Below are 27,116 nucleotides of genomic sequence, written 5' to 3' on the forward strand. Positions count from 1 at the left end.
GTGTTACCTTCCTTGGTGGGTGATGCAAACTATTATTCTGGATAATGCTTTTTTACAGGGTAGAGGGCACTGGGCATGAGTTTGTGGAGCCAAAGGTTTGTGAACCGCTGATCTAGCACACTAGAGAGCATGATCTACTCCCAGTATAAAACAACTGGCAGTGATCTACCCATTGTCATTGGAGGGAGGAGGGAAGCCAAAGTTGTTGAGCTTTTTTAGGGGAGCCCAAAGTTCGTCCATGGGGTCACGAAGAGTCGGACACGACTAAACAACAACAAAGTTGTTGAGCTTTTTGCGAGGGTGACAAAGTTGTCTAGCTTTCTTTGGGGGTGGGGAGGATCATAAGATGCGCAAAACAAACACAGACGATAACAGGCGAATGCGGCAATACCGGAAACTAAATTAGCAATACCGATCGCCCATTTCACGTAACAGATGGGCAGAGCGAGGATGGAGAGGGGCGGAGACATTAAACACAATGTTTTTCCCCAACAAGCAATCGGAAGGGAGATATCACAAGGGAGCCCGCTGTCGGAAGGGAGCCTGCAATCGACTGCAATCTACAGCAAATCACTCAGGGATCGACCAGTAGATCACGATTGACCTGTTGGACATCACTGCTCTAGAGGATACCCCCAGGGCTAAAGTTCCAGGAACTGAGGATACAATCCTTCCCGAAAGTACTCACCAACAAGGGCAGGGTTGCCAGTGAAGCCCAGTCCAAATCCAGCGTGGTCAAGCACAGAGAATCTGTCCGGGTCCGAACAGGGATGAAGCCAGAGACAAACCTTCCAAGATCTAGAACCCGGGGAATTCAGGCAAAAGTGTTTGGGCGCCTAGACTCAGTAGCATTTCCAAGAATGAGAAGTCTCACAAGGGAGACCATATATACTCTGCCGCCCTGAACCACACCCTGACCACAAGTGCTGGCAGGGATTGCTTCCTTGTGAGTATCTCCCTTATGCAGAACCCTGGGTCTGTTGGCACATGCTGTGTGATCGCCCTTCAGCGCCGACCTCAAGCTTCTGGCACCCTCTCGAGGACTGGGTGGTGGCGGCTCCACCTTCTCCAGCAGCTCCACCTCCATAGGTTCTTCACCAGACGTCAGCCCAGAGGGATCCACAGCACTCAATTCAGAGGGCCCTGCCTCCTCCTTCTCCTCAAAGCGCTTGACCTGCGGGGTGCCTGCCTCATCCTCCGAGGTCTCCAGGCCTGGTACCCGTTCAAGACTAGGCACACAGCCTAGAATCACAGCTGCAGAGTCGGAAGGGACTTCCAAGGGTCATCTAGCAATGCGGGAATCCCAGCTGAAGCATCCCTGGTGGCGGGCCATTTGGCCTCTGTTTAAAACACCCCCAATGAAGGGAAGCCCATCACCTTCTGAGAGAGTCCGTTCCCCTGCCAGGGCATGGAGAGGACGGTTCTTGAACTGATTGGTCTTTGCACTTGATTCCACCTGACCTACTTGTTTGCGCAACAGCTGCTTGTTCCACACACAGCCAAGGCGGGTCAGTGTTGTGGCTGGCTCTCCGCCAAGCCTGTCCACTCGGCCGCTACTGGAGCAGGTTCACCCCTTGTGCCGCAAAATCCTAAAGTCTGGACAGAATGAGATTCAAGCCCCAAATGGCATTTGGAACCAGAAATGGGAGTAGAAAGGTGTATCTTAAGAGCTTTTCTTATTAGGTATATTCACAAGAGACATCCCAAAGGATAATAAAAGAGTCTTTCTGTATGCAATAACGGCCGCCAGGAGTGTGGTTTCAAAATATTGGGAAAGCAACACAATTCCAACAAAAGAAGAATGGTTATTAAAATTATGTGAATATCTTGAGTTGGCGAAACTAACAGAATTAGTAAGAAATCAACCAAACTTCAAACATTAAAAACTTCCCTAAACAGGGCTGCCTTCAGATGTCTTCTAAAAGTCAGATAGTTGTTTATTTCCTTGACATCTGGTAGGAGGGCATTCCACAGGGCAGGCGCCACCACCGAGAAGGCCCTCTGCCTGGTTCCCTGTAACCTCACTTCTTGCAGAAGGCCCTTGGAGCTGGCCCTCAGTGTCCAGGCTGAGCAATGGGATTGGAGATGCTCCTTCAGGTCATAGAATCATAGAGTTGGAAGAGACCACAAGAGCCATCCAGTCCAACCCCCTGCCAAGCATGAAACACCATCAAAGCATTCCTGACAGATGGCTGTCAATTAAAGACCTCCAAAGAAGGAGACTCCACCACACACCTTGGCAGCAAATTCCACTGTCGAACAGCTCTTACTGTCAGGAAGTTTTTCCTAATGTTTAGGTGGAATCTTCTTTCTTGTAGTTTGAATCCATTGCTCCGTGTCCGCTTCTCTGGAGCAGCAGAAAACAACCTTTCACCCTCCTCTATATATGACATCTTTTTATATATTTGAACATGGCTATCATATCACCCCTTAACCTTCTCTTCTCCAGGCTAAACATACCCAGCTCCCTAAGCCGTTCCTCATAAGGCATCGTTTCCAGGCCTTTGACCATTTTGGTTGCCCTCCTCTGGACACGTTCCAGCTTGTCAGTATCCTTCTTGAACTATGGTGCCCAGAACTGGACACAGTACTCCAGGTGAGGTCTGACCAGAGCAGAATACAGTGGTACAATTACTTCCCTTGATCTAGATGCTATACTCCTATTGATGCAGCCCAGAATTGCATTGACTTTTTTAGCTGCTGCATCACACTGTTGACTCATGTCGAGTTTGTGGTCTACCAAGACTCCTAGATCCTTTTCACATGTACTGCTCTCAAGCCAGGTATCACCAATCCTGTATTTGTGCCTTTCATTCTTTTTTTGCCCAAGTGTAGTACTTTACATTTCTCCCTGTTAAAATTCTTCTTGTTTGCTTTGGCCCAGTTGTCTAATCTGTTAAGGTCATTTTGAAGTGTGATCCTGTCCTCTGGGGTATTAGCCACCCCTCCCAATTTGGTGTCATCTGCAAACTTGCTCAGGATGCCCTCAAGCCCATCATCCAAGTCATTGATAAAGATGTTGAATAAGACTGGGCCCAAGACAGAACCCTGTGGCACTCCACTAGTCACTTCTCTCCAGGATGAGGAGGAGCCATTGATGAGCACCCTTTTGGTATGGCCAGCCAGCCAGTTACAAATCCACTGAATGATAGCATTGTCTAGCCCGCATTTTACCAGCTTCTTTACAAGAATATCATGGGGCACCTTTTCAAAGGCCTTGCTGAAATCAAGATAAGCTATATCCACAGCATTCCCTTAATCTAAGGTAAAAGTAAAGGGACCCCTGACCATTAGGTCCAGTCGTGACCGACTCTGGGGTTGCGCGCTCATCTCGCATTATTGGCCGAGGGAGCTGGCGTATAGCTTCCAGATCATGTGGCCAGCATGACAAAGCCGCTTCTGGCAAACCAGAGCAGCACATGGAAACGCCGTTTACCTTCCTGCTGTAGCGGTTCCTATTTATCTACTTGCATTTTGACGTGCTTTCCAACTGCTAGGTTGGCAGGAGCTGGGACCAAGCAACGGGAGCTCACCCCGTCACAGGGATTCGAACCGCCGACCTTCTGATCAGCAAGCCCTAGGCTCAGTGGTTTAACCACAGCGCCACCTGGGTCCCTTTCCCTTAATCTACCAGGCTTGTAATTCTGTCAAAAAGTGAGATCAGATTAGTCTGACATGACCTATTTTTCAGGAACCCATGCTGACTTTTAGTGATCACAGAGTTTCTTTCTAGGTGCTCATAGACTGTTTGCTTAATGATCTGCTCTAGAATCTTTCCTGGTATTGATGTCAGGCTGACTGGGCGGTAATTGTTTGGGTCCTCTCTTTCCCCCTTTTTTAAAATAGGGACAACATTTGCCCTCCTCCAGTCTGCTGGGACTTCGCCTGTTCTCCAGGAATTCTCAAAGATTACTGCCAGTGGTTCGGAAATCACCTCTGCCAGTTCTTTTAATACTCTTGGATGTAGTTCATCTGGCCCTGGAGACTTGAATACATCTAAACTAGCCAAGTATTCTTGTACTACCTCCTTACTTATTCTGGGCTGTGTTCCCCCTGCTGAATGATCGGCTCCATATTCTTCAGGTCGGGCATTGTTTTCTTTTTTGGAGAAGACTGAGGCAAAGAAGGCGTTGAGGAGTTCTGCCCTTTCTCTGTCCCCTGTTTGCATTTCACCATCTTCTCCTCTAAGTGACCCCACTGTTTCCTTGTTCTTCCTTTTGCTACGGACATACCCATAAAAGCCCTTTTTGTTGCTTTTAACCTCTCTGGCGAGCCTGAGTTCATTCTGTGCTTTAGCTTTTCTGACTTTGTCTCTACACGTGCTGGCTATATGTTTGAATTCCTCTCTGGTGATCTCCCCCCTTTTCCATTTTTTGTACATATCTTTTAAATCTTAACTCAGTTAAAAGTTCTTTAGATCTACTGGGCCGAGGCCATTTCGGGCTTTAAAGGTCAGCACCAATACTTTGAATGAGTGTTACTCTTGTACTTGGGCCCTGCTTGTGGGTTTACCCCAGGCGTCTGGGTTGCCACTGCGAACACAGGATGTTGAACTAGATGATGGGCCATTGGCCTGATTCAGCAAGCTCTTATGTTCTGATGAGCACAAATTCTCCCAGAGACTAATCCCAGCCTTTGGAAGCCCTCTGTGAGATAACAGCTCCTTTGGGAAGGTCACGAAGTTCAACAGAAGGAGAGAGTGTTGCTTTAAGTCTGCAGCAGCCCCAAATGCTCTGCCCATCAGGACCTTCTGGGGCCCATAGCTGCTCTCTCAGCCTCTCTGAGCCTCAGGTTCCCTCTCCTGCAAGCTGGTCAGCAATCCAAAATTAAGGTTGCAGCTTGGTCTGCCCTCAAAGTGCAAAAGGCAATGGTTTCTCTTGCAGCACCGACCCACCGAGCGTGCCTTCGTTCTGCCCAGTCTCTTACAAAGCGAAGGTCATCTGTGGCCGGGAGTCCACCTCTTGCTTTCTCATTTACTTGGCTCCCAGGAGGTTGGGCTATTGATTAATCTGCCGCAATCAATTATTGCACTGGTCTTGGCTATCATTGCTGAATTGTTTTCTTGAGAGGAGAAAATAAATGTCTGGGGGGACCTGAGAACAACTCTGCAATTCTATGATTCTAAGATAGAGCAACAGCTGCGCAACGCACAGGCAGGCCCTCCCAAACGGGCAATGCTAGTTTTGGGGGAAAGGGTTGGGGTGGTTTGTCCAGGGGTGGAGGAAGGGGGGCAGTGGGGGTGGTCTGCCCCGGGTGTCACCACTGAGGGGAGCGACAAAATGCCGGACGGCACTCACTGGGGGGCCTGCAGCGCACCCGAGCCATGCGTCTCTCCTGGGAGTGATGCGGTGGCTTGGGTGTCCACAGGCTCTGCGCTGTCCCAAATGGTCTGCCCTCTGCCTTCCCCCAGCTGTAGGGCGGCTGAGTGGGAGGAGGCAGGCCCCACAGAGCATCCTGCCGCGGCTCACCCCTCCCCAAGGGCAGCTGGCCCCACCCCTGGGCACAGGGCACGCACACCGCCCCAGGTGCCCGGTCGTCTTGCTCCACTGCTGGGTTTGTCTGCTATGTTGTAGGAACAAAATTGAGGCAGGATGGACACCATTTTTTCCCCCATGGAAAAGGACTTTCCCCACATAGCCTGGACAGCCCCATCCTTCACAGGGGGCCCCAGGCAACCCTGGGGCTGTGGCACTTTTAGGTGTCGAGAGCTGGGATCAACACCCCAGAGAATTTCCCAGAGAATTTCTGGGCTGCATCAATAGGAGTATAGCGTCTAGATCAAGGGAAGTAATAGTACCACTGTATTCTGCTCTGGTCAGACCTCACCTGGAGTACTGTGTCCAGTTCTGGGCACCACAGTTCAAGAAGGATACTGACAAGCTGGAACGTGTCCAGAGGAGGGCAACCAAAATGGTCAAAGGCCTGGAAACGATGCCTTATGAGGAACGGCTTAGGGAGCTGGGTCTGTTTAGCCTGGAGAAGAGAAGGTTAAGGGGTGATATGATAGCCAGGTTCAAATATATAAAAGGATGTCATATAGAGGAGGGTGAAAGATTGTTTTCTGCTGCTCCAGTGAAGCGGACACGGAGCAATGGATTCAAACTTCAAGAAAGAAGATTCCACCTAAACATTAGGAAGAACTTCCTGACAGTAAGAGCTGTTTGGCAGTGGAATTTGCTACCAAGGAGTGTGGTGGAGTCTCCTTCTTTGGAGGTCTTTAAGCAGAGGCTTGACAGGCATATGTCAAGAATGCTTTGATGGTGTTTCCTGCTTGGCAGGGGGTTGGACTGGATGGCCCTTGTGGTCTCTTCCAACTCTATGATTCTATGAGAGAAATCTTTCCCTATCTGTGAAACAAACAAGTGTGCAAGGGATGACCCTCTTACCGGAATTTTCATTAAGGTTGGGGGTTAAATGGGACACTGTACCCACAGACCACCACCCCAAAACCGACACCATTCAAATTTGTAAATATCCCCATAAAAACCACAGTTTCACCTTCCCTTGTGCAGCAAAACCTCCAAATATTCATATAAAATCAGCCCTACGTCGGATCGACACCATTCCAACTTCATTTTACTCAGGGAACAAAGGACTACCAGAGGGGGGAGCTTGGGAAATGAGTAAAGGCAGCCATAATCCCTGAAACCTGTGATCATGTACTCAGCAGCATAGCTGCCAAGTTATCCCTTTTTTACAGGGATTTTCCCTTATGCTGAATAGGCTTCCTCGCGAGAAAAGCGAAAACTTGGCAGCTATGCTCAGCAGTCTCTTGCACAAGAGCTCATCCTTGGCATCCTGGCAGATGGGTGCCAGAGAGTTATTCATCCCATGGACAATGGCAGACCATCCAAGAATGGATTGTGCTCTCGCTCAGGACAAAGAAGTGTGATTGCCTAATGGGGAAAACCAGGAATTTGAAAATATTCCTATCGTATCACTTGATGGGTGTGAGGTGGAGGACAAGGGAGAGATGGGGCCAAACCTGATGATCTGCCAGAAACTCCCTCCTATAATGTTACATAACCATGATGTCCATGGAGTTTTCTTGGCAAAATACTGGAGTGGCTTGCCAGTTCCTTCTCCAGGTGGATCACGTTTAGTCAAAACTCTCCACTATGAGCTGTCCATCTTGGGTGGCCCTGCACGGCATAGCTCATAGCTTCTCTGAGTTATTCAAGCCCCTTCGCCACAACAAGGCATTGATCCATGAAGGCTGAATCCCTGAATGCTCACTGGAAGGACAGATCCTGAAGCTGAGGCTCCAATACTTTGGCCACCTCATGAGAAGGGAAGACTCCCTGGAAAAGACCCTGATGTTGGGAAAGATTGAGGGCACTAGGAGAAGGGGACGACAGAGGACGAGATGGTTGGACAGTGTTCTCGAAGCTACGAACATGAGTTTGACCAAACTGCAGGAGGCAGTGGAAGACAGGAGTGCCTGGCGTGCTCTGGTCCATGGGGTCACGAAGAGTCAGACACGACTAAACGACTAAACAACAAAAACAACCACGATGTATTTGTGATGTATGCATGATGCTTCACTAAGGGTGTTGTGGGTAAAGGGGAAAACATATAAAAGTGGGAGCCATCTTTTGCTTGAGGCTTCTTCCTGCTTCTTCCATGGGGTGGGTAGAAGTCCTTTTGAATAAAGACCAGACCTACAGGCTGCTGTTTTGCTCCTATATTCTTGGTTGGTGTCTTTGTTTGGCAAATCCAAGTGAGCCCAAGGATTTCCCTATAACAACCCCAAGTCAAGAAAGAGTCACACACCATTTGTATCATTGCAATCGTATTGCAAAGTATTTTATTGGCACCGTTTCTTTTTACTCAATGAACCGAGGACTGTACAAGCAGCAACCTTTGCACAGTCTTGGGAGGAAGAGGTCGCCGGTTGCAGGGCCGACACCCAGTACAGTGGTACCTCTACTTACGAATTTAATGTGTTCCGAACACACATTTGTAAGTCGAAAAAAATGTAAGTCGAATCCCATAGGAATGCATTGGGAGAAAAAAATCGTAAGTCGAAGCAACCCTATCTAAAAATTCGTAAGTAGAAAAAATCCTATCTAAACCGCATCCAAGATGGCGGACGGAGCTCCATTTGTAAGTAGAAAAATTTGTAAGTAGAGTTATTCGTAAGTAGAGGTACCACTGTAAATGGGCTTAGAGGTGATCAATGCAGGGAGTCAGAGCCAAGGAAAGGTCATTTCACTTCTGGGGTGTAAGTCTACCTTGGAAGCATGGAGTCTGGAGAGGCCAGTTTGGCACAAAATTGAGGTGGGATCCCTTGACTGGCAGAAGGAGAGCAGAGGATGCAAACTAGGGAAGATCTGTAATGTTCTCTAACTATCTTACATATCTGTATGTCATTCATACAGATTGCAGAATTCAGCCTTTCTGGGCACAGAATTTGGATTCAAGCACACAAAATTGAGATACAGTGGAACTTTGGTTTTTGAACGTTTTAGAAGCCGAACGCCGAAAACCTGGAAGTAATTGCTTCCATTTTCGAACGTGCCTCGGAAGTCGAACGGCTTCCAGTGCGTGTTTCTTTCCATTTTTTCAATGGATTTTGCCCCGACCACCCTTTGATCCTTGGTTTTCAAACATTTCGGATGTCAAATGGTCTCCTGAAATGGATGACGTACAAAAACCGAGGTTCCGCTGTAATAGCTGTGAGGTACAAATAGGAAGATATTTTCCTCCTGCCCCAATCTCACTGCACAGCCTTCCGGAACCTTCTTCAGCTCACGCACCCTTAGAGACAACTGGGGTGACTTGGGGGTGAATGAATCAGAGCAATGCAGCCAAAGGATCTGGGAACAGGGAGAATCAAAGGTGCAACTTTCTTCTCATTTCCCAAGGGAACTGAGAGGGTAGGCTATGAGCCTCGCTGAACCCAGTCCCTCAGCTCTGAGGACCCTCCCAGGCCTCAGATGCTGCCCACCCCACTTCCCTCCCCAGGCCCCAATCTCCAGCAACAATACAGAGCATCGAGATATCCATGTGTTTCCAAAGGAACATTTCTTGTCCAGACCATCTCCGCCGGTGGGGCCAGCTTAATCTGCCACATCCACAATGAGAGGAGCCACGTAGTCCGAGTGGCGGATCCCAAAGGTCAAGCCACGTTGTGGGGTGTGCTGCAGGAGGAAGGAGAGACGGAGGGGCAGGATTAGGCACCGCCAGCGGAAGGGAAGGGGTGGGGGCACCGAAGAATGGAGAGTGGCTGGAAAGCTGGTGCAGTGGTTAGAGCGTCAGACTAGGACCTTGGAAACCAGGCTTCAAATTGCCCCCACTTGACCATGAATTTCTCGGTGTGTGACCTGCACTGCAGGGGGTTGGACTAGATGGGGGTCCCTTCCAACTCTACGATGCTATGATTGTATGACCTAAGGCCAGTCACAGCCTCTCAGACTCATCTACCTCGCAAGATTGTTGTGAAGGGGAGAACTATGCATGCCACCTTGAGCTCTTTGGAGGGAATGTGGGATACCATAGAATCACGGAATTGTAGAGTTGGAAGGTACCCCCAAGGCTCATCTAGTCCAACCCCCTGCCATACAGGATATAAATTTAATAAATGCATAAAGTGTCAAGTTTCTGGCCAGGTCATCTGCAGACATGCTCCTGCTTGCAGAGGTTTGTTCCTCAGAGGAGGGAGAGGCTGGTGAAGCTCACCTTGCCAACTCCAGTTCTCCTGCCGGGGTACGCCCCGCTCCCACCATCCCATAAGACCCACATCTTTGCTGCAGGACAGCTGCATCCTGTCAGCTTCTGAGGCCGAAAGGCCAGCTGGCTAGCCCCCAGCTGCATCATCTCCTTCCAGCCGTGCTGCTGCGAAGATCCATAGACCTGTGACTCCGACATTAATCAATGACCCAAGCCTCCCAGACTTGGGCACACTATACTTAGCAGTGTAACCGCACAACAGATGAGGCTGAGGCTTGTGAATACATACTATTAACTACGGATTTGTTAAACTTAAGACAAAGAAACATGTCGCCTCTCCTTGCCGTCCCCTCGGAGATAGAGTCAAAAGCAAAGGCAATACAGCGGAAGTTCCGCTCATGCCAGCAAACTGTGCTGGAATGTAAACAGACATGTGACACATAATAATCCCATGTCTGCAACTAAAGGTGGAATGGAAAATCTCAACACACACACACACACACACACACACACACACACACAACCCCGCATAATGCCTTCTGCTGCCACCTGCCCTCACCTTCTCTGGGCTGTAGGCTCCTGGACCCGGCTTCAAAGTGTTGTCTCCTGGAGGCATGTTGCGAGCCAGCATGCTGAAGTGTGGCGGCCGTTTCTTGTAGACGCTGGGATCCACCAGGCGGTAGTTGCAGGGCCCTGGTGTCTGTCATGCAAGGAGGGGGAAAGGGTCACTAGATGTTAGGGAACGGTCTGGAGACAAGGACTGGGGAATGCCTTCTATGGTAGACCAGCTTCTCTCCGATGGAGAGCTGGAGAGGGAAGAGTCACCCGCCCCTTGTCCACAGCGTGTTGAGAAGCAGAGAGAGAGAGGCAGAAGCTGGGCAGCTTATGGGGGAGTTACCCAGTTACGAGATAATGACGACAAAACCAGAAGGGAGGGGGCAGCTAGCTGGCGTCACTTGAGAGCACGGGGGACACCCCCACCCCACCAAGGACTCAGAGGTCCGAACGTATCAGAGAGCTAAGGAGTCAGGGGGAGGGAGGAACTTCCCATTGGCGCCCCAAATGCTGCAGAAGCCGAAAGGAGGATTAGACTAGCCAACTGCCCTTCTTGCGGACAGATGTGTATTTGTGGCATATAGAAGTCATCCAGCAGAACCCCACTCCCCTTCTCATCATGGTTGGCACCCGTCTGTCTCAAGAGACAATGGAGTGTGCCTCCAGGGGTGAAGCCTAACCGCCGCATTAGCAGCACTGAAGAGACCTCCCTGGAGTGCAAGCCTGGGATGTGTATATGGGGGTCCTGGGCTGCCCAGATGACAAGACCCCCTTCTCAGCCTGGCTGGTGTGGTCCAAAGGAAAGCAGAGCGATAGCTTTGACACCAGCTTGGCTGCAGGAGTTGCCGGAAGGAGGCGTACAAGGCGCAATCCAACCATTTTAGGGACTCCCGTCCAAATTTGTGCAGGGTTTATTCCTGAGTGGATGATACCCAGCTCTACAGCTCTTTCAAATCAGAACCAGTGAAGGTGGTGAAGGTCCTATGTGAGTGCCTGGAGGCGGTTGGAAAATAGGTGGCGACAAACGGATTGAGGCTGAATCCTGACAAGACAGAAGTACTGTTTGTGGGGGACAGGAGGCGGGCAGGTGTGGAGGACTCCCTGGTCCTGAATGGGGTAACTGTGCCCCTGAAGGACCAGGTGTGCAGCCTGGGAGTCATTTTGGACTCACAGCTGTCCATGGAGGGGCAGGCCAATTCTGTATCCAGGGCAGCTGTTCTTCAGCTCCATCTGGTACGCAGACTGAGACCTTATCTGCCTGCTGACCGTCTCGCCAGAGTGGTGCATGCTCTAGTTATCTCTCGCTTGGACTACTGCAATGCACTCTCCATGGGGCTACCTTTGAAGGTGACCTGGAAATTGCAACTAATCCAGAATGCGGCAGCTAGACTGGTGACTTAGAGTGGCCGCCAGGACCACATAACACCAGTCCTGAAAGACGTACTTTGGCTCCCAGTATGTTTCTGAGCACAATTCAAAGTGTTGGTGCTGACCTTTAAAGCCCTAAACAGCCTCTACCCAGTATACCTGAAGGAGCGTCTCCACCCCCATCGTTCTGCCCGGACACTGAGGTCCAGCTCTGAGGTCCAGCTCTGGTGTTTCCCTCACTGTGAGAAGTCAAGTTACAGGGAATCAGTCAGAGGGCCTTCTTGATGGTGGTGCCCAGACTGTGGAACGCACTCCCATCAGATGTCAAAGAAATAAACAACTACCTGATGTTTAGAAGACATCTGAAGGCAGCCCTGTTTATGGAAGTTTTTAAATGACTGATGTTTTATTTATTTTTAATCTTTTGTTGGAAGCCGCCCAGAGAGGCTGGGGAGGCACAGCCAGATGGGCGGGGCATAAATAATAAAATTATTATCATTATTATTATTGAGACTTTTCTTCTCCCAAAGATATCCTGCAAGGCAGTGGAAGATTAGCGGCAGGATTCCACTCCTCCTCTATCTATTCAGAAAAGCTGGTCTTTCTTCTGTGTCATTTCACGTTCCCCAAGTTTGCCTAAATGCCATATAGGTGAGGAGACCCCGGCGATTGGCTCGCGGCTCTTTAAGCATTTGCAGGATGCTTCCACAGCAAGCAAAGTCAGCCTGAAAGGCACACTTCACTTTTCAGTGTACAGAGGTTTGCCTAAACAGCATTTAAAACTACATGACCTTGCTACATGAAAGCAAAACCCTTTGTTGCAACACAGCTCTCTCCCAAACTGACCGAAGGTTACGAAACAAGAGCTGCAGGTGAATGAAAGCAGAATTTGCCTCCTTTGCATTAAAAATAGGAGCTGCTAAGTAGATTGGATCTTAGGTTTTGGAAACTAAAGCAAAAAAACCTTAGGATCTTTATTAAACGTAGCAGAGGTGCTGAGACTAGACTTTACAATCATCAGTGACCAGTGAAGACTTAAGTCAGGGGTTGGGAAGGCTTACTGGGCATGGGCCGGATCACTCCCGCCGTGGGCCAGGCTGGCACAGCGTGGCGCCGGAAATCGCTTCTGCACATGCCCAGATGCCGAAAATCGCGCCTGTGCAGAAACGATTTCCGGCATCTGGGCATGTGCAGAAGCGATTTCTGGAGCCGCGGAAGAGAGTCCCGGCGCTGCGCTGCACTGGTTTAGCACAGTGCGCAAGGACTCGCCGAGCAGGCGACACAGTTCCGGGGCGGCTCATGGGCCAGTTAAGCAACCCTCATGGGCCGCTTCCGGCCCATGGGCCTTAGGTTGCTAACCTCTGACTTAAGTGTTTGAAAATAATCTCATATTTGAAAATATTGTTACTCTCTTGTTTAAGAACCAGATCAATGCATGTATTAAAATAACTACCCTGGATTTCTTGGTTGTGCATTCATCAGACAATTTCAAGCTCACCGGGAAGGGGGAAAGAGGATTTCCTAAATCTCTCACTCCACGGTCTCCAAAACCTGTCCGTTCTGCTATTCTGCTACTTACCTTGCTGAGGTCCTCATAGAAGCTGCCGATTGACTTACGCCCATACATGGAGAAGTTGGGGGCTGAGGTCTTGCCAACCACATTGGGCCCCAGCATGGGAGGGAGCCAGTAGGCTGCAGGCCCTAGAGGTGGGGGGCAGGAAGTGGAGATAAGAGATTCAGTGGGGCATATGGGAAGGGATAGAAGTGTGTGAGAAGCTGGAACCTTCTGCGCTCAAAGCAAACCTCCTATTGCTGAGCAAGAATGGCCTTTCCAAACTAGAGACGTGTTAAACTGCCCCATACTGAGCCAAACCACCGGTCCAAGTCCAAAAGAGGTATTTTAAGGGTAGCGCTGCTGGTTGACCCCCTTCATGGATCAATGCCTTGTCGCGGCGAAGGGGCTTGAATAACTCAGAGAAGCTATGAGCTATGCCATGCAGGGCCACCCAAGATGGGCAGATCATAGTGGAGAGTTTGGACTAAACTTGATCCACCTGCAGAAGGAACTGGCAAGCCACTCCAGTATCCCTGCCAAGAAAACTCCATGGACAAAGACAACAGGCATATAAAAGTTATGACGCTGGAAGATGAGCCCCTCAGGTCGGAAGGCGTCCAACATGCTACTGAGGAAGAGCGGAGGACAAGTACAAGTAGATTCAGAGCTGATGAAGCGGCTGGGCCAAAGCCGAAAGGACGCTCAGTTGCGGATATGCCTGGAAGCGAAAGGAAAGTCCGATGCTGTAAAGAAAAATATTGCATAGGAACCTGGAATGTAAGAACCATGAATAGAGGTAAGCTGGATGTGGTCAAAAATGAGATGACAAGAATAAATATCGACATCCTGGGCATCAGTGAACTAAAATGGAAGGGAATGGACCAATTCTATGAAGACCTACAACACCTTCTAGAAATGACACCAAAGAAGGATGTTCTTCTCATTACAGGGGATTGGAATGCTAAAGTAGGGAATCAAGAGATAAAAGGAACAACTGGCAAGTTTGGCCTTGGAGTTCAAAACGAAGCAGGGCAAAGGCTAATAGAGTTCTGTCAAGAGAACAAGCTGGTCATCACAAACACTCTTTTCCAACAACACAAGAGACGACTCTACACATGGATATCACCAAATGGGCAGCATCGAAATCAGATTGATTATATTCTCTGCAGCCAAAGATGGAGAAGCTCTATACAGTCAGCAAAAACAAGACCTGGAGCTGACTGTAACTCAGATCATCAGCTTCTTATAGCAAAATTCCAGCTTAAACTGAAGAAAGTAGGAAAAACCACTGGGCCAGTAAGATACAATCTGAATCAAATCCCTTATGAATACACAGTGGAAGTGAGGAACAGGTTTAAGGATTTAGATTTGGTGGACAGAGTGCCTGAAGAACTATGGATGGAGGCTCGTAACATTATACAGGAGGCAGCAACGAAAACCATCCCAAGGAAAAGGAAATGCAAGAAGGCAAAATGGCTGTCCAACGAGGCCTTACGAATAGCGGAGGAGAGGAGGCAAGCAAAATGCAAGGGAGATAGGGAAAGATACAGGAAACTGAATGCAGATTTCCAAAAAATAGCAAGGAGAGATAAGAGGGTCTTCTTAAATGAGCAATGCAAAGAAATAGAGGAAAACAATAGAATGGGGAAAACCAGAGATCTGTTCAAGAAAATTGGAGATATGAAAGGAACATTTCGTACAAAGATTACCATAATCAAGGACAAAAGTGGTAAGGACCTAACAGAAGCAGAAGACATCAAGAAGAGGTGGCAAGAATACACAGAGGAATTATACCAGAAAGATATGGAGGTCTCGTACACCCCAGGTAGTGTGGTTGCTGACCTTGAGCCAGACATCTTGGAGAGTGAAGTCAAATGGGCCTTAGAAAGCACTGCTAATAACAAGGCCAGTGGAAGTGATGATATTCCAGCTGAACTATTTAAAATTTTAAAAGATGATGCTGTTAAGGTGCTACACCCAATATGCCAGCAAGTTTGGAAAACTCAGCAATGGCCAGAGGATTGGAGAAGATCAGTCTACATCCCAATTCCAAAGAAGGGCAGTACCAAAGAATGCTCCAACTACCGCACAATTGCGCTCATTTCACACGCTAGCAAGGTTATGCTAAAAATTCTACAAGGCAGGCTTAGGCAGTATGTGGACCGAGAACTCCCAGAAGTGCAAGCTGGATTTCGAAAGGGCAGAGGAACCAGAGACCAAATAGCAAACATGCGCTGGATTATGGAGAAAGCTAGAGAGTTCCAGAAAAACGTCTACTTCTGCTTCATTGACTATGCAAAAGCCTTTGACTGTGTCGACCACAGCAAACTATGGCAAGTTCTTAAAGAAATGGGAGTGCCTGATCACCTCATCTGTCTCCTGAGAAATCTCTATGTGGGACAAGAAGCTACAGTTAGAACTGGATATGGAACAACTGAGTGGTTCAAAATTGGGAAAGGAGTACGACAAGGTTGTATATTGTCTCCCTGCTTATTTAACTTATATGCAGAATTCATCATGCGAAAGGCTGGACTAGATGAATCCCAAGCCGGAATTAAGATTGCCGGAAGAAATATCAACAACCTCAGATATGCAGATGACACAACCTTGATGGCAGAAAGCGAGGAGGAATTAAAGAACCTTTTAATGAGGGTGAAAGAGGAGAGCGCAAAATATGGTCTGAAGCTCAACATCAAAAAAACCAAGATCATGGCCACTGGTCCCATCACCTCCTGGCAAATAGAAGGGGAAGAAATGGAGGCAGTGAGAGATTTTATTTTCTTGGGCTCCTTGATCACTGCAGATGGTGACAGCAGTCACGAAATTAAAAGACGCCTGCTTCTTGGGAGAAAAGCAATGACAAACCTAGACAGCATCTTAAAAAGCAGAGACATCACCTTGCCGACAAAGGTCCGTATAGTTAAAGCTATGGTTTTCCCAGTAGTGATGTATGGAAGTGAGAGCTGGACCATAAAGAAGGCTGATCACCGAAGAATTGATGCTTTTGATTTATGGTGCTGGAGGAGACTCTTGAGAGTCCCATGGACTGCTAGAAGATCAAACCTATCCATTCTTAAGGAAATCAGCCCTGAGTGCTCCCTGGAAGGACAGATCGTGAAGCTGAGGCTCCAATACTTTGGCCACCTCATGAGAAGAGAAGAATCCTTGGAAAAGACCCTGATGTTGGGAAAGATGGAGGGCACAAGGAGAAGGGGACGACAGAGGACAAGATGGTTGGACAGTGTTCTCGAAGCTACGAACATGAGTTTGACCAAACTACGGGAGGCAGTGCAAGACAGGAGTGCCTGGTGTGCTATGGTCCATGGGGTCACGAAGAGTCGGACACGACTAAACGACTAAACAACAACAACAACAGCTGCTGGTTGACAGCACTGGGTACCATGGTGCCCGGGGCACCACCATAATGCTATAGAACGGGGAGCGAGAGCCGGGGAGCACTGAATTTTCGCACTGCACGGGGCACTGCTAAAATTGGAGAGCCCATAGTCCTCCACTGGGTCTATGTCACTCAGGCCAAAGTGGTGTTATAAGAATTCTAAGGTCTCAAATATAAATTAAATGTTCATAAATGTATATGGCAGACACATATGTAAGTACCGTGGTAACTTGGTTTAAGGACAGCTTAATTTATGAACAATTTGGATTAAGAATGCTGCAAACCCAGAAGTAGGTGTTTTGGTTTGTGAACTTTGCCTTGGAAGCAGAACATGTTGAGTGTTGAGTGTGTTCAATTTGTAAATGGAGTCCCCCCCACTGCTATGGAAAAGCACGCCTTGGTTTAAGAACGTTTTGGTTTAAGAACCTACTTCCAGAACAGATTAAGTTAGTAAACCAAGGTAAAGGTAAAGGGACCCCTGACTGTTAGGTCCAGTCACAGTTGACTCTTGCAACAGTTCCTTGAATAAAGATCAGGCTAGCTGCTTTGCTTCTCAATATACTCTGGTTGGCCTCTGTTTTTTTCTCCTACTGATAGGGAACCCACTTAAGGACTCTATATGGGCTCTTGGATACCCCATAAGGGGGAAGGAGCAGGTTTTTTCTTATAACCAAGAAATGTCATTTTTACTTTTGTCTGCAAACACCCTTCCCACATGGCGACCTCTCTCTCACCTGGTGTCTTGTCGTTCTGGAATTCCTTCGTCCGGTAGGCAAGGGAGTACATGGGGGCAGAGCGGTAGGCCCATCTCCCAGCTTTCTCTGGGGAATAGCAGCCTGTTGGAAGCAGAAAGCCACAATCTGATCAGGATGCAGAAGGGCACGGAAGTTGTCCTATTGCCCGGCGCTGTTCAGACATGAGCTTTTGAGCCTCTCACAAGTTTTCGTCTTCCTCTGTGGTCATGGCCAACACAGAAGAGAGGCCTTTGTCATGACAGTGAGCATGAGAACATAGCATAAGCAGAACGTCCTGTATCAGGCCAGTGGCCCATCTAGTCTGGCCTCCTGTTCTCACAGTGCCCATTGTGGGAAACCTGCAAGCAGGATTCAAGCACAAGAGCCCTCTTCCCTCCTGCGGCTTCCAGGAACTGGGATTCAGAGGCAGAGCTTAGGCATCAAAATGTGGAGGCAGAGCATTGCTAGTAGCCATCGATAACCCTCTTCCCCCTCCACGAATTTCTCCAACCCACTTTTAAAGCCAACCCTGCCTCCTGCAGGAGCGAGTGCCGTAGTTCCACTAAGCAATGCAGCATTTTATATTGACTTGCACAAAGCAAGAACCGCCCAGAGCAGCAGCAAATTTGAGGCTTCCCAGTAACATCTGGACAAAAGAACAAGTTCAGAGAAACATCAGCAGGGGGAGAAATATGAGCGCCAGGTTTTCATAGGCTGTGATGGCTGGTAACCGCTGGAGCTGGTGGGGGCAGGGAGGAAGTGAATGGGGGGGAGCCAGAGGTGTCATGGGGGGGGGGTCAACTTATTCTGGTTTCCTCCCCATTCTCCTTCCTTGCAAAACAACCCCAGTGGATTTTTAAGCAATTCTCAGACAAAAGCAACAGAGGATAAAATATGGGCATTTCTAGGAATCAACATCAAATGCCTAAATAGATCTGCAATTTCTCAGTTCTGTTTATACCAGGAGAGATGGACAGAAGAGCTGGGCAAGGGGGCAGACTATATCAGGGATTGGATGGCCATCTGTTATGGATTCTTTAGTAAAGATTCCTGGAGGGGGTTGTTATGTATTCAGTGGTCTGTGTTTGCCTGAGCTTGAGTCTGGACTAAGGATTCTGAGCTCCTGTGTTCTGATTTGATACATGATGTCCAATCACAGAACATTTCAGGATTTGGGCCTCTGCCATTGGCCCTTGAACTCTGAGTCGTGATTCGCAGTTTGGAAGCTTGGAAGTTTAGACAGCCAATCACGTTGGGAGTAGGAGTGGCCCAGGCTTCCAGGAATGTATATAAGCAGTTGTTTTGCCTCTGTTTCCCAGTTAAAATGGTAAAGGTACCCCTGACCATCAGGTCCAGTTGCGGATGACTCTGGGGTTGCGTGCTCATCTCGCTTTACTGGCCGAGGGAGCCGACGTACAGCTTCCAGGTCATGTGGCCAGCATGACTAAGCCACTTCTGGAGAAGCAGAGCAGCGCACGGAAACGGCGTTTACCTTCCCGCCAGAGCGGTACCTATTTATCTACTTGCACTTTGACATGCTTTCAAACTGCTAGGTGGGCAGGAGCTGGGACCTAACAACAGGAGCTCACCCCGTTGCGGGGATTCGAACCTCCGACCTTCTGATTGGCAAGCCCTAGGCTCTGTGGTTTAGACCACAGGCCACCCGTGTCCCATGTTTCCCAGTTGAGCAGTTCAATTAGGGAAGTTTTTAATGTTTGATGCTGTACTGTTTTTAGTATTCGGTTGGAAGCCGCCCAGAGTGGCTGGGGAAACCCAGCCAGATGGGCGGGGTATAAATAATAAATTATTATTATTATAATTAAGGTTCTTGCCTTAATTGCGTCTTGCCTCATGGGAACCCACCTACCCTTCAGGGATGATCTTCAGCGGTCCCTTCCAGCTCTTTAATTCTATGATTATATGAACCCCTGTTGGGAAACCTCCACTGGAGAGTCCACCACCTTCTGAGGGAATCCGTTCCATTGATGAACGGTTTTTCACCATCAGGAAGTTCTTACTAAGGTATAGTCACAATCTCCCTTCTTGTAACTTGAATACATCTCCTCCAAACCAGCAGAAAAGCAAGCTTACTCCATCTTCCCCAATGGAAGAACATTGGAATACTGCTGAGTTAGAAAGGGGAGTTTTGGCCTCGCGGCTGCTCCCATTCTTCCCAATAGAAAAATGGGGCGACCAGCTTGGGAAGTGCCTCTTCGCTAACTCTAAACCCCATTGAACCCCCCTGGAAATGACACCATGGGGTACCTCAGGCCCAGATTTCAAGACAGACCTGGCCCGGGGGTCCTAAAAGGCGGCACATCCTTGGGGCGCCCGTAGATGGAATAAGCAGGAATCCCAGCCCTGCCCCGCATGGTCATGTTGGTTGGGATGAGGTAGCCCGGGCCGGGGGAACAGCTCTCTTGGTCCTGGGAGTGGCGAGTGCCGAAGCTGTAGGCGGGAGCCCGGGAGCGAGAAGGGTCGTGCAGCTGGTAGCCTGCAAGGAGAAGCAGCAGCAGGGAGGGGAGGTTAGCCGTTGAGCCAGAGAGACATGGCGGGGTGGCGGGAGGGCGATGCTCTACCCCAGTGGTTCCCAAACATTTGGGGCCACTGCCCACTAGGTTCCATCAACACACCCCAAGGCCCCCTCCCAAACCCTAGGAAATACATTATGCAGAATAGCGGCTTTCGTCACCCACTAGGGAAGCTAATCACCCAATAAAATTCAAAACAGTAACAATTAATTGCACATTTGCTCAAAATCGAATTTAAAGCATTTAGTTAATTCAAAAAAAAAATAAGTCTGATACGAGATATTGCATGAGAAATATTTTTACGCGGTCTCCCCAACGGAAACATAAGGGGGAAGGAAATTTAGAGCATAAAATATTGTTTTGGTACAGTTTCTTCCCAACCACCCCTTTTCAAGAATCAGTTTTTTAAAATCCTGTGAGCAATCACAGCAAAGCTCAAAAGCAGAGAGAGGAATGACAATTGCCCCCCCCCCTCTTGCTTGTCCCCAGCAGCTGGAGGAAGAAGAGCGATGCTGTCTTGGAGAACTGATTTTCGTTTTCTGCAAGTGGTTGACATTTCCTTTCTGAGCTGATGCTTCCTTTCCCTTTTCAGCCTTTTATTCCCATGCCCACTGCAACATTCAGTGGCAAGGAGTTCCACAAGTTGTTTCTGTGCTGGGTAGACTGCTCCTGTTTAGCCCGTTCTAGGGTATGGAAGCTGGAGTTTGTCCCCACTTGTGGAAATGGCTCAGGCGCCCAGTGCCTGGATACCCACCCCAAATTCACTCACCTACGTTTGATGGGAGAGCATATTTGGGCCCAGGGCTGCTGTAGAGGGCAGCGATTGGCCCTCTGGGCCGGTGAGGGCGCCAGGATCCCACCCACACATCCGTAGACATGTCCAGTTCTTGGTGCTACCCTTCCGCTTGCTCTGAAAGGAGGAGAAAGAAGACTATCTTCAGCAAATGGCTCACCCCAGGCTGCCTTTGGCCAGAGGCAGCCAGTGAGACGCCTTCCAGGTATTGCTGGACTCCATCTCCCAGCATCCCTTGTACTGGCTATGCTGGCTGGGGCTGATGGGATTTGGAGTCCATCAACATCTGGAGAACACGGGCTTGGCAGCCCCAAGCTCTAGGCAAGTGGTTCCCAAATCTTTTTGGGTCACTGCCCCTTGGTTCCATAATCCAAGTGCCTTCTACCCTATAAAAAGCATTGTCTGTTTTAAAAATAGACTGGGAACTGTTTATGTTGTACAGAAACACTGAGATCCAGCACCGAGGGCCTTCTGGCGGTTCCCTCCCTGCGAGAAGCAAAGCTACAGGGAACCAGGCAGAGGGCCTTCTCAGTAGTGGCACCCGCCCTGTGGAACGCCCTCCCGCCAGATGTCAAAAAGAAAGACAACTTCCAGACTTTTAGAGGATATCTGAAGGCAGCCCTGTTTAGGGAAGTTTTTAATTTGTGATATTTTAATGTACAGTATTTTGGTATTTGTTGGGAGCCGCCCAGAGTGGCGGGGGGAAACCCAGCCAGATGGGCGAGGTATAAATAATAATAATAATAATAATAATAATAATAATAATAATAATAATAATGAAGTAGAAGTGTAGACTCACTAGCAGGCTTTAACTAAACACTTACAATTAAGAAAACAAGCATGTAAGATGTAATTTGGAAAATATGAATGATATGAGTGCAATAATATTTAGCTAAAAGATTACAAATTAAGGTAGAATAAAACAAGCAGAAGAAACAAATATTTAAAGAACCAGAAGAGGAAGTGAGGGGAGAGGAGGTGGGGGAAGACTGGGATTCGCATACGTTGTTTTCTTTTTCTGATAATGATGATTGTGTTGAATACAAAAATGTAAAGCTTAATAAAAATTATTTTATCCTGGAATGTGGGGGGGGGGGGAGCATCGTCCAGAATAGTGGTTTGCACGACCCACTAAAAAGACAATAAAATTCAAAACAGTTGCATTTAATTGCACATTTATCGTGTCCACAGAATGGAATGGGGCAGGATCCCCTCTATGGGGAGCTGTCTCCAGGCACCACTCCCATTGGCAGGTAACTCTGGGCTACAAAGATGACATAAAGGCTGGCCACATCAACCAGAAGGTCAGCGGTTCGAATCCCCATGACAGGGTGAGCTCCCGTTGCTTGGTCCCAGCTCCTGCCAACCTAGCAGTTCGAAAGCACGTCAAAATGTAAGTAGATAAATAGGAACCGCTACAGCGGGAAGGTAAACGGCGTTTCCATGTGCTGCTCTGGTTTGCCAGAAGCGGCTTTGTCATGCTGGCCACATGATCTGGAAACTATACGCCGGCTCCCTCGGCCAATAATGCGAGATGAGCGCGCAACCCCAGAGTCGGTCACGACTGGACCTAATGGTCAGGGGTCCCTTTACCATATATATATATATATATATATAATTAAAATTGTCCAGTAGCACCTTAGAGACCAACTACGTTTGTTCTTTGTATGCATGCACACGAAAGTTCATACCAAGAACAAACTTAGTTGGTCTGTAAGGTGCTACTGGACTATATATGTGTGTGTATGTGTGTATATATATTTCTACTGCGTCAGACCAACATGGCTACCTACCTGAATCTAGAACCATGGAGAAAGTCATCCTTCCTTTGGGCATGACCTTTCTAGACCTGGTAAAAGGCCATCTTCCCTTTTCCTTCTTTTTCATCCTGCCTGCTTCTCACTGTTAGGATTCTTTCCCCGTGTTGCAGTCATGGGGTTATTTTTATCACATGACGGTTTATGTTTTCATTCCACGTTGTGGGAAGTGACTGAGACAGGATGTTTTAGGCTCTCAGCCGGCAGTCCCTGGGCTATCTCCCATATGGGGTAAACCTGTTTGTACATATTGGTAACTTTAAGCCTAAAGCCTGCCTTCAGGGGTCACACTGCGCTCTGCCTCATCGTGAGTGAACTTCTTTTGGTTACTTATGAATAAGACTGTTGTGTCTTTATTCTTTTAGGAGGGGTTCAGGGGATATTACCAGGAACATATCCCAATCTGGGCAAGCCTGATTGGATTGCTTATTGTCTTAAGTAAGAGATTCTAACGAGTCTGCAATCAGCCAGTGTGGTGTAGTGGTTAAGAGCGGTGGACTCGTAATCTGGTGAACTGGGTTTGCTTCCCGCTCCTCCACATGCAGCTGCTGGGTGACCTTAGGCTAGTCACACTTCTCTGAAGTCTCTCAGCCTCACTCACCTCACAGAGTGTTTGTTGTGGGGGAGGAAGGGAAAGGAGATTGTTAGCTGCTTTGAGACTCCTTAGGGTAGTGATAAAGCGGGATATCAAATCCAAACTACTACTCCTACTCCTACTCCTCCTCCTCCTCTTCTTCTTCTTCTTCTTCTTCTTCTTCTTCTTCTTCTTCTTCTTCTTCTTCTTCTTCTTCTTCTTCTTCTTCTTCTTCTTCTTCTTCTTCCTGCTGTGTAAAGGGGAATGCACTCTGCTAGGTGAAGAAACTTGCTAGCACGAGTTAGGAAGGATAATACTAATCAATATATCCTCTCCTGTACTCACAACATTCCCACAAAGTTATGCATCCACATCAGTGACCAGAGGAGGAATGACTGCTGGGAGGAGCGAAGAGCGAAAAAATGCCAAGGTGCAACCACAGCTGTACATCAGACGCCTTCCTCTGCCCCAGCTGCAACAAAACATGTCTCTCCTGCATTGGTCTCTACAAACTTCTAACAGTTTGACTTCACCCCCAAAGGCAGGCACCCCCAAACTGCGGCCCTCCAGATGTTTTGGCCTACAACTCCCATGATCCCTAGCTAACAGGACCAGTGCTCAGGGAAGATGGGAATTGTAGTCCAAAACATCTGGAGGGCCGAAGTTTGGGGATGCCTGCCCAAAGGCATACTCTTCTGTTGCCTCCCAAGGCATATGGATACCAACAAAACAATGCTGCAAAATCCAACTATTTAGTTTAATTAATGCAACAAATCTGATGAATTGGTTCCAGCTGTTCAAAGTCTGATAGTCATTGACACTTCCAGCTCCCCCTGCCGCTCCCTTGCCTCTTAGTTGTGGGGTCAGGTCAGGCCATGCTCCAGGAGCAGTCCCGGGACAGGTGACAATTTCCCCCTGCAGATAATAACACACACAAACGCCATCTGTCCTGGGTGCTTCAGCTGAGATTCCTGCATTGCAGGGGGTTGGACTAGATGACCCACGGGGTCCCTTCCAGCTCCACGATTCTGTGCATGCATATATAATAATAATTCCAGGCATCTGATGAAGTGGACAGAAGCTTGTGCCATAATCAGTGTGATATTCCTTAATGCACTTTGTAGTTGTTTCTTTCCCTGTGCCTGTCGGGTTAGTCTCCCGTGTGGTTTCCAAACAAAACCAGCAAACACACAGCATTGTGTGGGTCTCTCTCTCTCTCAATCTCTCTCCCTCTCCCTCCTCTCTCTAGCCCAGTTGCCATGCCAGCGGGGACAGCAAAACAGAGATTGGCCATGTGCTGGTGGCAGGCAGGGGCAAGGGGGGGGGGTATGGTCTTCACAAAAGCACCCACGCTCTGCCCTTTAAAACTTCCTAGAATCACAGAACTGTAGAGTTGGAAGAGGCCACAAGGGTTGTCCAGTCTAGCCCCCCAGAAATGTAGGGATCTTTTTTTAAAAAAAGAAAGAAAGGAAAAGGCAGTCTCTAGCCCTCCTAGGGTGAGAATTACTACGCAAAATGCACAAGCCCCCTTCTATGCGAGAGGTGACCCAGTCTGCCTGCTCCTGCCTCTCCGAGTTTGATTTTTTTAGCCAAAGTCAGATCTGTCCTGGACGAGTGAGTTGTTTGGACACCAGGCAACGAGGAATCCCCAGGGTCCTAGTAATAATAATGATAATGACAAGTGTGATTATTACAATAATTATTTCACATTTTTAAGTCCTTGGATTTTGTGTTGCTTCAAAGTATTTTGTGCTGTCTTCTTTTAATTCATCACACACACAGAGAGAGACCCAACCAGCCTAGCTCTGGGAGCTGGAGTCCAAAAAAAGAGCAGTAAAAAATAAATTAAAAAACGGAGGGCATCTTATTTGAGATGGTGGAGTTGTCTGAAGCCATGAGAAACTCCTAATCTTCTTCATGCAGTGGTATCCAGAGGGCCAGATTTGATGAAGTGAAGGGCCGTGGGGGCCGACTAAGGGGCCGACCAGAGTTGTTGACCTTTTTTTAGGATTGATGTTTCTGAGCTTTTTTTAGGGTTGGGGTTTTTGATGTTTTTTTAGGATTTTATCCAAGGAAATAAACTGCCACGGGGGCCAGATTAAACCAGCCGGTGGTCAGGATTAGGCCCCCGAAACGGACTTTGGACATGCCTTCATGCATGTGCATGGGAGATGGAAATGTTTCAATGAGAGAGAGAGCATAGTAATTATAAGCAGTGCTTTTTCTTCTTCTTCCAAAAAAAAAATGTTTCGGGGTACTCTCATTTTCCTACTCATATTGAAATACTGTCCTTCAATGAGGCCAAGCTTAGATTCACAAAATGTTTAGGGGTATGTGTCCCCCTGCGTCCCCCTAGGGGAGAAAAGCACTGGTTATAAGGAACCCAAAATGTCCAACACCCCCCCTGCCCGCAAGCAATGCAGGAATCACGGCTAAAGGGGGGGGGGACATAGACCCCTATGTAGAGCAGATATATCTTATTGCAATTTAGTTCTAAGGCGGTATTTCAAAATGATCCCTCGCCTGATCTCTTGAGGTTATTGGAGGAATACCTGGCCAGGTCTTCAGGTGTAAGCAGGGAAGCGTTGGCGCCAGGGCAGGCTGAGCTAGACTCGCATAGCCGTCTGGATGAGACCTTCCGTGGACGGTCAAGGCGAGGGAGTCCCTGCAAAGGGAGAGTCATTCCAAGCAATTCTAGAATTGTAACGTCGGAAGGGACCACCCCACGCTCTTTGCAATGCAGAAATGACAGCTTTAAAAACCCGGCAGACGGCCACCCAGCCTCTGCTGAAAAACCTCCCACGAATCGCTAGAATCAGGGAATCGTAGAGTTGGAAGAGACCCCCAAGAGGCATCTAGTCCAACCCCCCCCCTCCCCGTCCATGCAGGAATCTCGGCTAAAGAACCCCTGGCAACACAGCTGCCTCGATTCCACCCCCAGTTTCTTCCCCAATATTCTGCCACTCATCCCAGCCAGACACGGGGCGACGGACGAGGACACCCCCCATCGCCTTTCCAGCCAGGAGAGGACAGATCCCAGCCAAGGGAAGGAGATCCAGCGGGGGTGGGGTGGGGAGATCTTGGAAGGAGAGGGAGAGCCTTTCAGAAAAGCGCTCCCCGACGGGGTGTGGGATCCCCACCACTTAAAGCTCTCACCCTCAGCCACTGAAGAGGCGGAGAAGGGATGGATCCTGCGGGAGATGGGGCTGGGATCCCGGAGCACCGACCTGCGGCTGGGAGCGGACGGCAGGGAGAGCTGCTGGACCGCCGCTAGGAGAGAGAGAGAAAGAGAGGCCGCCGGACTGAGCCGGCCCGGAGCTGCCCCAACCTCCGTCCCTCCGGCCCGCAGTGTGTACGCTGTTTCCCGGCAACGGCGCCTCCTCCTTTCCCCGATCCCGGGGCGGCTCCGTCGGGCGGCTCCAGCGCAGCGCCCGCTGTGTCTGGTCTGCCCGCGAAAGGCTGTCCTGGGTTCAAGAGAGCGGGCGGGGGGGGGGGAGGTGTCAGGCGGGCTCCTAGTAGGACTCGGGTTTCTTATTTTAACATTTTTACGGGGTTTCTCTTTTTTTTGCAATGTAATTTTTATTGAATTTCCAAATTTTTAAAACAGGTTCCCCCATCGAATGGTTTTATGAAAAAATGTTGCAAGCCGCTCTTGTTGGTTTGGTTTTATGAATAACTCGGTCCTTTTTTTCTTAAAAAAAAAATCTTTAGGGGTACTCTCATTTTGACTCAAGAAAACCACCGTTTTATGGCTCAAATCGGGAAAAATAAATACAGTAAGTGGACAATTCACAAAATGTTTAGGGGTATGCGTCCCCCCTGGGGGGAAAAAGCACTGTGAATTACACTATATAAATTTAAAGAAACGAAAACCGCTGACTGGGGCGGGCATGATTCTACACAGGATCAGAGAACTAACTGCCTTTTCCGTTTTCTTTGCAAATGAACTCACATCCCAGTTGACGGCAAGAGCCGTCGGACAGCAGAATGGTCTCCCTCGGGAGATGGTAGAGTGACTCTCCTTCCTTGGAAGTTTTTAAGCAGAGGTTGGATGTCCTGGATTCGAGAGCTGATATTCCTGCCTTGCAGGGGGTTGGACTGGATGGCCCTTGGGGGTCCC

General features: G+C 48.6%; 2 protein-coding genes across 8 annotated transcripts in view; both read right to left on the bottom strand.

Annotated features, from left to right (window-relative positions):
- Positions 1–1,430, bottom strand: part of TYMP (thymidine phosphorylase) — a 33,750-nt gene extending 32,320 nt beyond the window's left edge. Inside the window, exon 1 of the mRNA XM_060279272.2 lies at positions 689–1,430. The gene's annotated coding sequence lies outside the window, so the exon portion shown is untranslated. The remainder of the gene's footprint in view (positions 1–688) is intronic.
- A 6,345-nt stretch (positions 1,431–7,775) lies between these two features.
- LOC118091222 (ciliary microtubule associated protein 1A) overlaps positions 7,776–27,116 on the bottom strand; it is a 66,423-nt gene continuing 47,082 nt past the window's right edge. Inside the window, exons 1-9 of one of the 7 annotated variants that reach the window (XM_088676547.1) lie at positions 26,153–26,356; positions 25,549–25,661; positions 23,024–23,246; positions 20,582–20,722; positions 19,572–19,775; positions 17,282–17,383; positions 13,175–13,296; positions 10,232–10,372; positions 7,776–9,143 (exon numbers count right to left, since the gene is read on the bottom strand). In XM_088676547.1, the coding sequence (XP_088532673.1) occupies positions 9,063–9,143; positions 10,232–10,372; positions 13,175–13,296; positions 17,282–17,383; positions 19,572–19,775; positions 20,582–20,690 (759 nt within the window). In that variant the 5' untranslated portion in view covers positions 20,691–20,722; positions 23,024–23,246; positions 25,549–25,661; positions 26,153–26,356 and the 3' untranslated portion in view covers positions 7,776–9,062. Of the gene's footprint in view, positions 9,144–10,231; positions 10,373–13,174; positions 13,297–17,281; positions 17,384–19,571; positions 19,776–20,581; positions 20,723–23,023; positions 23,247–25,519; positions 25,662–26,152; positions 26,357–27,116 lie in introns of those variants that run through there. The other 6 variants (XM_088676546.1, XM_088676548.1, XM_060279273.2 and 3 more) reach the window with 6 other exon arrangements.

The sequence above is a fragment of the Zootoca vivipara genome, chromosome 9 (assembly GCF_965207765.1).
Source record: "Zootoca vivipara chromosome 9, rZooViv2.hap1.1, whole genome shotgun sequence".
Lineage (NCBI taxonomy): Eukaryota > Metazoa > Chordata > Lepidosauria > Squamata > Lacertidae > Zootoca > Zootoca vivipara.